This window comes from Camarhynchus parvulus, chromosome 2 (assembly GCF_901933205.1).
Source record: "Camarhynchus parvulus chromosome 2, STF_HiC, whole genome shotgun sequence".
NCBI classification, from domain to species: domain Eukaryota; kingdom Metazoa; phylum Chordata; class Aves; order Passeriformes; family Thraupidae; genus Camarhynchus; species Camarhynchus parvulus.
This window is the reverse complement of record NC_044572.1, coordinates 125,297,829-125,311,280: the sequence shown is the minus strand read 5'-3', so window position 1 is coordinate 125,311,280 and position 13,452 is coordinate 125,297,829. Positions and strand designations below refer to the sequence as shown.

The window sequence follows — 13,452 nt, the reverse complement described above, 5'->3', positions numbered from 1 at the left end:
TAGAAATAACAAAAACATCTCTGTATTATCAGCCCTGTGTTCAGCCCAGATCCAGCACCAGCCACTGGTGAAAATTAACTCTACCCCAGCTGAAACCAGCACAGAGCACAAACATCAAGCTACAAAAAGTTTGCAAGTAATCCCCAAATATATATTCAACAGAAGAAATCTAAAGTATTCCTTTTTCTTTGTCTTTTTGTCTACCATGACTAATTCTCTTCTGTGTTTCTGCCAAGTATTGGAAAAGAGTCAAGATAGTTCAGACCAATCAGATCTGCAGGATTGTTTTTCATTACTGACAGAACAAAAAAGAGCAACATTAAATGTTCTTTGAATCAAAATTGCTTACACTAATCCTGGTAATAAACATCAGAAATGAGTGGTAACATATACAACTGTATTACATACATAGCAGCTCAACTATAATTAGTACTACACTATCATTATGCAATCATATAGTAGTTTTTAAGCAACAGTGTATTTTAATAGATTTTCGTAAAAGTCACTAAGAAGTTAAAAGTAGAAGGAAGTATTTGACCATATATATTTAATTAATATGAAATAGGCATTATGTGTGGGTGTTCTGATGGAAATATTGCTTCCACAGACGAAAAAGAAGATAAAAGTGAATCAATGTTTTGTGAATCACCCTATAAAACAATGTATTGTGGATTCAAAATATAATAAGATTATGTCAGTTGATGATTAAGTTGAACTAAAATGTGCTTTTGAGCAGACAAAAGAAGAAGCTGAGGAAACTCTTGCTTTTTGCATTAGTAACTGCTAGCCATGACAAGTTCTGCATTTATGTATATCCAACCAGTAGAGATGGGAGGGGAAGCATAGAAGTGATGCTGGTCAGACTGCTAGTGCAAGACAGTGGAGCTGGCTGGGAATTCTAGCAAATAAATTCTTCCCTTCCTGAACTATAGCAAAGCAAAAGCACTTTTTCTGTTCTGTACTCAAACTGCTACTATCCAGCTGCTGACCTTTATTTGTATCTTAATACCTAAAAACTTACCTAAGAGAGGTAAACAAATAGGTTTTATAAATTGCATCTTGTTCCTTGCTCCTTGGGTCCTAGGCAGATCACTGGTATGATGAGGTTTCGGTGGGCTTATAAATTTAATCAGATTTATTTGGAGGGATTCCAATAAACAGTGTTTTTTCCACAAAGTGATACTTCCACAACTGTCACTTTCCCCTTCCATCTTAAAATAGAACCAGCAATATTTATCCTAATACAGCTTTAAAATACATTATCCTTACAGGAAGGCCAAATATTTAGAATCTGTAGACACCAGTGGGCTTCATTCCTCAACTCCCACCACTAATGCATTGGGAACTTCATCCACCTGTATGCCAGCACAATGGGAATGCAAATAATTCAGAAAAACTCAAACCCATTATTTTGTTGAGTCAGCATGGATCTGTAGGTTTTCAAAAATTGCATTCATTGTTGATGCCTTGGTAAGATTCTGCCTTTTTTCTCACTCATGATTTCACTACCATGGCCAAAGTTATACAAAGCTGTCCTGCAAACCTGCCACCTACCTGCTGGATCATTATCTATTCTGGAAACCAACAGCTGTAGTCTAATTTTTCCTTAAAATGACTACCACACTGTTATTAAGGGCATTCCTTTGGGCCTGGTTTCAAGAGTTAGAAGACTAGAAGCTAGATTCAAGAAGTGAAGAGCAACAGGTTTATTTTTTTTAATATGTGACTATGCAGACAGCCCTTTCAATTTCACACAGAAAGGAAAAATTAAAAATTGACACACAGCTATTAATGCTGCTAGGCCCTGACATTCTAATATTAATGCAAATAAGCCCTGCTAGAAATTTATTAATCTCTGTATGTAAAAATTTGGAATATTCATGGGATTTCAAGGCTTTCCTTCAGTCTGAATGCAATCAGCATTTAATGGTCAGTGTGGGTTCAGACGTCAGACTGAATACCTTGAGAATATCTATCAAGCTTAGAAGTTGTTATCCTCTGCACAGGAGTGTTTCTGTGCAAGCACCATATATTTTTACTTTGTGCTTTTTTCTTCTCATACATATTGTCATTCCAAAGATGGATTGTCTTATTCAGGAGCCTGTTCCACTAAACAGTGTAACTACACTGGCATTTTGTGTCAATGAAGAATGCTCTTCTAAAAAAGCCCTCTTGATTGTCCCCTGATTTCCTCTTTTTTTTTTCACCCCAGAAAACCCCCAAACCCTTTAGGACCTCATAACTGGATTCCTTTAGAATAAAACCAAACCAGAAGAATAAGTCCACAATTCAAACTATTTTATTCAAGCTGTTTATTGTCACTAATTTCAGTGGATCACAGTACACCTAATTTGAAATTTATCTGCCAGATATGCCAGATATTTATGACTGACAGATATAAATCCAATGCCATTCTTTCAGCACCATTTCACTGCTCTAATTGTTCATATCAGATTGTAGACTATAGATACAGCTAGGAGTAACTACTATTACAAAAAAAATTCCCAAAGTGAGGTGATTACAGAAATGTTGAGATTAGCTTTGTTGTCACTCTTGATTGAGTACTTGGCTTTTTGGATTGTGGAGCCAAGGCAGGGAGAACTGGGATACTACAAACCATGAATTCAAAAGACAGCAGAAGCTGCAACAAGTGCTGGAATTTTTTACTTCTTTTAAAGGAATAAGTCTCTAAATATGGAGTTTAACTATCAGAAAAGTAACTTTAGCGTATCCATGTAAAATATTCAAAATTTAATTTTCTTTGAGCTGTCTCAAACTTAAAATACAGCACATACAACAGTCTCCTGATCTATTTGTTGCCATGTTTTGCTGCCAAGCTTTTGCTCTATCATTATATTACTTTAAGTATTTGTGAAGGCTGAGCTTGTTACTCCATTATGCAAAGTGTCAGACTGATGAGAGCTATCAGATTATTTTTCGACATGGAAGTTTAAAAAAAGATATGGGACGAGTTATAAGAAAGCATCACTTAAGGCCACTCAAATGGCAAGAGACCATGTCATTTGCTTAAAACTCTACAGACTTCCTACTTAGATGACTTCAAAAAAGTTACTAGTAACAGAAATGAAGAAATAGACTAGACAAAATACATCCTTAATGATATATTTCAATCATAATTTACTCAGCAATGAACAGTACTGTCATGGCAGCTGAAGCAACATCTTTGATGCAGCACAAACACTGAAGCATAGATAATTTTATTAGCATTTCTATTCATAAGAAAATTAACTACTCTTCACTTTTTTCCTGTATTCACAAGGCATTTCTGGACAGATCTAGCTGTCCTCTACCTTGCTGCATCACTTCTTGTCCCTCATAAATACAGAAGAGCTCTGAATTGACCATTGTTGAGCTGGCTACTGATGAATCTATCTAAAAACCACAAGTAAATTACATATTCTAAAAGGTGACCTTATCATAAACATGAAGTTACAGTTAGCACTGAAACAGATTTATGCAGGATACTGTTCAGAGGTCAAGTCCCAGAAGTTGTGTCTTTTAGTGCTTATCTACTGAAGAAATAATGTCAGACAGACTGTGATTCCTTCAAAATTATTACTATAATTATTTAAAAATTCATTTTTAAAAATTAAAACCTTTTTTTCTAGATACAGAACCAGCAAAAGCACCTGAGCCTTCAAAACCTGAAAACTCAACTGAACCAGCTAAGACAACTCAACAGGAAGAGCATGAACTCAAAAATGGGAAAGAAGATGCTAAGTGAGTAAATGTAATTTAAAAATTTGAAGATTCTACCTGGCATCCTGACTTAACATTTCTGTGTGCCATATATCCATTCTTTAAAAGTCCATCCTGTAAGGATCTGAAGAGCTTTATTTCAATTTCTAGGTAGCATATATATGACGCATTCATTTATTATGTGATTTTGATAGTTTGTTATGTACATCATCCTAAATTGCAGGAATGAGGAAAAGGATTTTCTCAATTACAGTTACATGCAAATTTTAGCAGTGTTGCTGCTTAATTATTACTATATCTTAGCAAAGAAGAAAGTCCCAGAATGCTGCCCTGAATACCTGGAATGTTTATCACATCATTTCAACTTGAAATTTTTACCCTGCACATTTTTTTCTGGAGCTATGCCATTAAATCAGCCTTAGTCTCCACAATCAGAAGATTAGTACTATCTCTTGCTGGGAAGAGACAAACAAATGAAAGAGTAGTATTCCTTCAGGGGAGGATCTAGGGTCATTCAATCTTTGTAAAAAGCTGAGGTGACTGTTTTGTGAAAATAAAAATAAATATGAAGTCTAGAAAACAATAAGCTTTGAATAGTTTGTAGTCATTTCAGAAGCAGAGATTCATAGATCCATGGAATCATAGAATTCCTTGGGCTGGTAGGGACTTTTAAAGGTCATCAAGTCCAACCCCTATGTAATAAGCAGGGACAGCTATAAGTGGCTCAGGTTGCTCAAAGCCCCATCCCAGCTGGCCTTGCATGTTTCCAGGGATGGGTCATCCACCACCTCTACCTAACAGGTACCAGTGTTCCACCAGTCATGCTGCAAAAAAATTCTTCTTTATATCTAATCTAAATCTGCCTTCTCTATGTTTAAAAATGTTAAATCTTGTAATGTTACAACCCCTCCTAAAATGTTTGCCTACATCTTTCTTACAGGCCCCTTTCAAATACTAAAAGGCTACCAATAAGGTCCCCCTGAAGCTTTTTCTTCCCCAGGCTGACAAACCTCAACTCTCTTAGCCTTTCCTCTTAGGAAAAGTGCCCCAGACTTCTGATCATATTTTGGCTCTCCTTTAGTCCTGCAGATTACACCACCCAGCTTGGTGTCATCTGCAAACTTGCTGAATGTGCCCTTGAAGACACTCTCTGTGTCACTATGGAAAATAAAGGTCTTGATAAAACAGCTCAGGCTGGGAGGCTTCTCCAGAAGGAGTGAGGTCCAAACTCCTGCTGAAAATATTTAGAGGTTAGACCCAACTCCCAGGTCAGATCAAGGCACCCAAAAGTTTTTTCAGCATAATTGTGAATCTATATTATCAATAATGGAATTTCCATAATTTCTCTGGGCAATCTGGTCCACCCTTTGACCACCCTTATTATGAAAACTAAATGGAATTAAATTTTCCTTTGCTTTAACTTGCTTCTTTTCTCTCTCATACTCTAGCTGTGCACCTCTGGTGCTCTTTCTAAAGCAGTTAGCCCTCATTACTTGCTAGAACATAGTATGGATTCATGCTCAATTTGTTGTCCATCAGGACCCCCAGATCCTTTTATGCAAAGCTGTTATCTAGTCAGTCATCTTCAAGTCTTTACTCTCACATGGCCCATTGCTATGCATCATGAAGTTTCTGCCTTTTGAGATCACTTTGAGTGGAAAAAACCTGATACACTCAATACAGAACTGGGTAGAAAATCCTCCTGCTTGTTTTTGCCTTCTATTTGATTGTCCTAATGACACAAAGAAAAATCTTTCCCTGACATGGAGTTAATTTATAGAGATGATAAATTAACTACATACTTCCTCCCCTTTACTAAGACAGACATTGTGTCTGGAAATAATCAAACAAAATGCTACTGCACATGCCTCTATAAAATAATAGATGCAATTAAAAATAACTCTGAATAGAAAGAATGGAAAGTTATAAATAACTTAGTCACTTCAATGTGAATCGGTAGGTCAAAAACGAAAACCTAGATAAGAATCTCCTTTTTTTGTCATCATACAATATGTTATTCAATGCTTACAATTCCACTAGTAAATCTTGTAACCATGGTTAACATAATTATGTGCTTATGAAACAAAAGGGTATGCTTCTTATTAGTAGAAACAAAATCTGTCTGTTAAAAGAAAATTAACAATATTTACGTTAAACATTGCTTTCTCAGAGGTGTTCTGACTCAGTGTCACGTGTCTACCAGATATACCTAGTCAGTCTAATTTGAGCAACAGTTTCCAAAAATACAGTAAATATTTGGTAAAGTGTACTGCCAAAACAGTTACTCACTAAATTCTGCAGTAGAGTCTGGAAGTCATGGCAGTGGTATCGTTGCACTGGCATGAAACTAAACGACAGATCTGCTGTATGACTGTCAGAGCTGAAGGGAGAATGATTTTTAAAATGTGCCTTTGAGAGAATTTAATTCATTGCTTCTTCAGGTTCATGGAAGTCTATTAAGGAACCATTCCTTATCAAGGTTACTGCCTTATTGAGTCTATGTGGTCAAATTTGCTCACAAGAATATTTTTAGGGAAATCAACTGCCTTTATCACATCTAGAAAAGCTGAGAATTTGAGTCAAATAGATGCATGTGATCTACAAAAGTAGCAGTAAATGAAACACTCTCAAACCACTGTCTAGCTCTGAGGCCAACTAGAACAATAAAATATGCTTCCTGAAGAGTTTGGTCATTGCTAATTTCTGTGTATTTCCATACCTGGGAGTAATTTGGAAAAGTGCTAGTTTTATTAGTCAAAGCTATTTCAAGGACTGTTAGGACAGTCAGGATAGTCAACTAAGGGTCCAGTTGTCCAAGAGTTTTCTCTGTTACTGTTTAATCCATGTTTTTGGATACTTCTCAAATAGAGATTAGTAATGAGTACTATCCCTTGGTGTGATGCAGCCTACAAACTGGAGGGAATGGATGCCATCCAGAGGGACCTTTACAGGCTTGAGAGGTGGGCCTACACATGCAGCTCAAAAAGGCCAAGTGCAATGTTCTGCACATGGGTTACACTAATTACCACTAACCACAGAGCATGCATGATGAACAGATTGAGAGCAGACCTGCAGAGAAGGACTTGGAGATATATTAGTGAATGAAAAATTAGCCGTGGGATGGCAGTGTTTGCTCAGAACTGTATTCCAGGCTGCATCAAAAAAAGTGTAACCAGCATGTCAAGGAAGGTGATTCACCATTGTCTACTCCAGCCTGCTGAGATTCCACCAGAAGTGCTGCATCCAGCTCTGGAGTCCTCAGTACAGGAGAGACATTGACCTGGTCTGGAGAGAGCCGCAAAAATAATCAGAGGTGGAGCGGCGCTCCTATGAGGAAAGGCTAAGAGAATTGTGATTGTTCTTGCAATTCTGCAGAGGGTGATGATTTTAAAGAAGGCAAATTTAGACTACATATGAGGATGAAATTTTTTGTGATGAGAGTGGTAAGACACTGGTTTGTCAGAGAAGTTGTGGATGTCCCATTGTTGGAAGTTGTTCAAGGTCAGGTTGGACATGGCTCTGAGCAACTTGATCTACTGGACAATGTCCCTGTCCAAAGCAGATGGGATGGACTAAATGATCTTTAAAGTTCTATTGGAAATCAAGCAATTCTATGATTCTATGATATTGTTATGGAAATCAAGATTGGCAAAATCACTGGTAGGATTTTCTTAACTGGAATTTTAGACTTTGCCCAGATATATTTCAGGTTGATGTGAGGAGTTCACTGGGAGGAGAGGATATGAGAGCCAAGATAATCCCAGCACAAACATGTTCTTGCCAACAAGATTCACCCTCACAGGGTCTGAACACAGCAAGATCCTAGCAACAGGCTCCATCAACAAGGCCAAGTGGTGGACCAGGTTTAGAGTCCATCCATGGAGTCCAGTCAGGAGAAAAAAGACAGGGTCAGAGACAGGGCTGGAGACAAGGCTACAAGACAGGTCCAAAGTCTGTCTGGGAGACAGGACCAGAGACAGAGCTGGAGGAAGACACACCTTAATATTGCCCATGCAGTGACCAAAGCCTGACCTGAAATGGACAGCAAAGATCCATGGGCACAGAGTGTGGGTGAAAGTCCCGCTGGGAGTCCCAGGGCAATTAATTTGTGTAGATTATTTTTTTTTATGCTAATTATCTTTCAAGAGTCAAAGTTTAATCAAAAGTCACCTGATTTGCAAGAAATAATCAGTATGGCTATATGCCTGAGTAATACAGATAATGAAATAAGGTTCATGGATATTTTTTTTCACAAATCATATGCATCCAGAGCTCATCAACTTTCATGGAAATGTTAATAGAAAAATTTTCACCTTATCTGCTGTTACTGTGACATTCAATTTTTTAAAATACATCTGTGCAAGGTCAGATACATAGAATAAGGAAGAGGGAAGGAAGGCAATTTTACTGTTTGGAACAGCACATTTTTTTAATTTCCTCTAAAAAAATAAATTTTTTTTTCTTGCTTGCTAAATGAATGAAATCTTTGACCAATACTGCATTTGCTCCTAAAAATTCCCATTGAAATCGTCTGTCCACCAAAAAAAAAAAAACCAAACCAAAAAATAAAACCAAAAAAAAAAACCAAACACACAAAAAACCAAAAAATAAAGCCAAAAAAAAGCCAAACACACAAAAAACCAACAATTTTCCTTTCCCCCTCAGCACATCCTCATTTTTTTTAAATACTCCAGTACATGGTGATGGACTTTAATAAAGACTAGACAGACACAGCACTGGTCTCAGCCACCTGAACACTATGTCTGAAAGAAGAAACCGACAAGAATGGATGATATACCAAGCACTGAATTACAGTCTAGTGACTGAAACATTTAATATCTGTTTTCTAATGGCTTGGATAGAATTGCACACAAATTGGCTCTGTCTGCCAATTTATTTTTTTCTCCCTTCTATCTTTATTGATAATATAAGAGAGCAAGAGGTAATTTTCATTAATAGCTAATTGCTGAGCAATAATAACTTCTGGAAGGGTGGGCTAGGGCTACCCTGTCTCTTCACAGCAAGAAATAAAGGAGCAGAAGAACACTGAGCGCCTCATTTGCACTCTAATAGAAGACAGGGAGTCTTATTGACAAGAAACTAGCACAAAGCTTCAAGGTATGAGACAAGGTTGCATCAAGTCCTGGAAAAGATAGAGTGTGGAAGAAGGTAAACAAAGCACCTGAGAGTAGAGATCAGAGGAAATGGAGGGACAAAAAGAGCTTCTGTGACCTCTTCTCTCCTCTGTGTCTTGTAAAAGCCTTTAAGCCCTGTTGAATTTGTAAGAGTATTTCATCTTCCCAGATTACCAAAGAGATTACAATGTACTATTTATACTAAGGCAGTACACTGAAACCCCAGTCAAAGATCATGAGCCCTGCCATGCAAAATACTGCATAAAATAATAATAATCCATATTTGGAGGCTAAATAGTCAAGACCACAGACAGGAAAAAATTGCAGTAGATATAACTGAGACTTTCTATGCTTTTAGATTTCATCTCAAAATCTTACACATTCTCAGTTATGTTCGGAGAGGAACAAAACATTATATCTGATATGCCACCTTCAGAATATAGCTATTACAAACAAAATATAAAAATAAAATATAAAATGCATTAAATACATTTTAATAAAATATTAAACTTACTTTAAAAATATCATTCCCACCCAGAAAGCATACTCATCTGGTTTTGCTTTTTCAAATGCAGAAACACAGCTTTCAACGTTTTCAAAAAAAGGAATTCCAGTACTGCAAGCCTCCATATGACCATGGGTGGTTCAGGCAAACTGAAATTCATGCTTGTGGTTTGCCATTTTCAAAGCCACATCCTATTACTTAATAGACTCTACTAGTCCTTTATAAAGATTTTCCCCCTCTTTAATTTGCTTAATAGCAAGAAAAGAAAACAAAACAAAGATTAAGAGGCAATTTGCTATGTCGTGCATAGCCAGGTTAATAAAGATAACTCCTGCTGGTAGCATGTTCTTAGTGAGTAATGCACTTCATTTACTTCAATAGCCTCGAAAAAGAAAATTACTGTGCTTATTAGTGCTTGCTATCCACTAGTTACAACACATAAATTCACCCAGGAGATGCACCTTAGAAAAACTATGTCCTACCACAAGCAAAAAATCTCAGCACATTAGTGAAAGAAACCCAGTATCAACCCTCTGCAGAGTCTCCAGAAATCCTTCATTACTGTAGGAGCACCAGGGATGTACCAAAATGATACTCATGGCAATAAACTCCAATCACATTTAGATGAAGTAAAACAAGGCCAATGCTAGGCCTTACAAAAAATCCCAGTTTAAACACAGTTCCAAGTACATTTTATGGAGAGGCTAATACATTTCCTTAGTTGTTTTCATCTAATCATTGCAGTACCTGAAATGGTAAACAGGTAGAATGCATCTAATATATTTATTAAGCCTGACTGAAAATACATTAATGTGTTAAAAAATAAAATACTTTTCTTAGCACTTATGTTCCTCTGCTTAAGCCTTTTTTTTCAGAGCCTTTTACTTCTACTTCTTGGACTTGAGTTTCTGAAATGACTACATTGAGAACCTGCAAATTAAATAGAAAGGTGATGGTGTGCTGTCTGTACCAAAATGGATTAAACTTGCTGTAATCTTTGCTGAGATGAATTTTCCCAGAGCCTTTAAAATCTATCTGATCTGCAGGATGCAGTTACCCCTGCTATTTAATTTCACTCACTCTGCATGGCAATCAAGTAGGTAGCCTGAAATTAAAAAGTAGTGAATTCAGAAGTTCTTCATTGAAGAATAAATGAAGTGAGGAAAGGATAAGGATGTCATTATACAGACAGAAATGCAAGATTTTTTTACCCTTGCATTGTTTCAAATCATCTAATATTCATACATATTTATTGCTAACGGTATCAATGGAAGAAATTGGGGGTTTTTGAATATGTAACAAAGTAAGGGTATTATTTGTCATAATTTGCTGCTGATTGATTTCTTTTGTTAAAGGCAATTTCGTGCATTTTGTGTAAATCCTCCATTCACTTAGTATTTTTTAAAGTAAGAAACATTTTTGTAAAGGGAGAAATTATAATTTATTCAAAATTTTATCTCTGCTATTATATGTTGAGTCATTTTCAGGGAAAAAAGCAAAGCAATGAGCATTGTGACACATACACTACTATGTGTAATATAAAATATTTATATTTAAATTGCATTTGTAGTTAAATAGCATTTGCACCAAACATTTGCAAATATATCAAGGCTTTTATTGATAAATCTAAGAGTCATATAAATCTAAAACATAATGCTCATAATTTAGTAAAAGAAAACTAATTATTACTTCATGACAAATGTAAGTCCTCATGCCTATGTTTAATCTTGTCCAACATATTTTATTGAAACACCCCATCTCCAGTTATTTACTCTTTTTCCAAATCTTAGCAATTTAGGATGAAAACATCCCATGTTGTACAGCCCAATAGAGGAGCAGAGGAAACAGTGGCAGGTGGAGATATGAAGGTCAGATGAGTGGTCAAACACATCTGGCAGCCCAGTTTTATTCAGTACCCTGGGTAAAGGATACCCAGGAGGAGAAGTGCGATGAGCAGGGTCTGCAGGGAGCACACCTGCTTTGCTGCTGCACTTGGAAAGGAATGTGTCAGGGTCTTGTAGAAGGGGAAAGGATGACCTTAAATAGCAGTGATTGGAAGTCATCTCAGAGGAATAGGTTCTTTCTCTCCGAGTTTCTGTGTGATCCTGGGAAAGGTACATGTAGTCAGCTCCTACACAGGTTTCTGTACAACAGTTTACTCTAGATTTGCAACAAAGATGGTCACACCAAGGTGATTTTATATAATTAGCATGGGCAACAATGGAAGTTTGAGAACACGCCCTTAATTATAGAATTAACTGACATTCTTAGTCATCATACAATTATTACCCTTATACCAAATCCTTTTTGTTTGGAAAAAAAAATTTAAAAGGAAAATATTAAAATGTGCATATGGACAAAAAGTGAGATAAAAGAGAAGGGCCCTTAAATTTTACACCATGTTCAAAATGCATAGGACAAATTGTACCAAAAGAGATTTACATTGAGGAAAAAGAAATTGTAAAATGAAGCTAGTGAAGCACAGAAATAAATTCTTTAGGAAAATTATGGAATAGACATGACTAGCCAAGACATATTTAAGAAAAAGTTAGATAAGAATATTTCAGGTGTACCTCATCCTGCTTTGAGCTGTGAGGACAGGATATCTCAAATGTCTCTAGAGCCTTATGGTTGTATGATTATTTTAGAGACTCTATAAAGACAGATGACAAACAAAAGCATGTATTGGAAATTAAGTTTTTCAATTTTGAGACTTTTTTCCTTCCTTTGAAAACATTCACAGTGGGAAATTTTATGGCATTTTTATTTTAGTTTTTAATTCCCTGCATATTAAGAAAAACTGAAAGATAGAAAATAGGAAGTGTTTGTATTGTGCTCATGAACTCTGGACAAAGATGTATTTTGATTAAATTATTTTACATAATCATAAATTAAAGGCTTATGTAAATAAGATATGTGTTTGTATTTAAATGCTAAAATGTTAACCATTCCTATAAATGGCAGATACCCCAGTCAGATTTAATTACTTACAGATAAGAAAGCCCCAATGACACAACAGCACCATATAAGGAAATAAATGAGAATTACTTCTTTAGATTATTATACCTTTACTCTAAAGCAATTCGTATTAGAAATTATTCTGTCCTTATTTCTCACATCATAATAAATAGTGCAATTAAAAAACAGTATATCACCTGTTACCTTAAGGAAAGGTGATTTTTTCATAGCTAATTGATTCTTTCAACACCCCTACTACTTTCTTTCTACTTCTTTTATAGTTCCTACTGCAGAATTTTTAATTAAAATAAAATCTTATTCACATTTTAATCTGGTACCTCAGTGAGTGTTCCATGTGTTCAGCATTGAGACAGACATCTCCTTAGAGAGTACTGTAAAGAAGATTAGAGGATTCACAGATTGTTGTGACTAAATAACTAGGAGGATTGTCAGAGAAGCTGCTGTGAAACAAAATTTAGCTAAAAAGCAGGAATCTCTGCAGCCTAGATTATGAGATTTCAGTCTGCATCGCATCAAGAAGTTTATTCTGAGTTCAATACCAGTGGATAAATATGAAAGATAGTGCCTTACGCGAGCGCTGTTGCTTCCATATCTGTTTTGCTTTATGAACACAACATGAGGTCTGGGAAATGGATGATCTATGCATTTTTTTTCAAGAACATTTGCTTAGGGCGCAAACAAGCATGATCTCTGTACAAAGATTCTGAACTAAGGGAAAGTCATGAATTCCAATGGAAAGATTTTCTTATATGTTTTCTGCATGAAGTTCATAAATGCCTATGGCCCATACTTGCTTATACATACATTAAACCAAAACCGACACAAGTATTATGGTATCTCTATGTTTAAATAAATGAAACATGTAATAAAATATATAGTAAGACAAAGGAACATCAGTTTAAAATAAAATTGTGTTGTGAAGAACAACTCAATCCTAAAATGAAGTTAAATAAAAATGTGATTTATTCTGTTTTATTGCAAAGTCAAGATAATGCCAGTATTTAAAAAATGCAGCAAATAGAAAGGATATAATCTTCTGTATCAGTAAAGGTGATCCCACCTGATCACCACTTTCCCTTGCTAGGATTGGTTCAGATTTGATGTTAGGAAAAA

General features: G+C 35.9%; 1 protein-coding gene across 1 annotated transcript in view; it reads left to right on the top strand.

Annotated features, from left to right (window-relative positions):
* CNGB3 (cyclic nucleotide gated channel subunit beta 3) overlaps positions 1–13,452 on the top strand; it is a 110,276-nt gene that overhangs the window by 58,696 nt on the left and 38,128 nt on the right. The window contains exon 2 of the mRNA XM_030964460.1: positions 3,630–3,741. Coding sequence (XP_030820320.1) covers positions 3,630–3,741 — 112 coding nt within the window. The remainder of the gene's footprint in view (positions 1–3,629; positions 3,742–13,452) is intronic.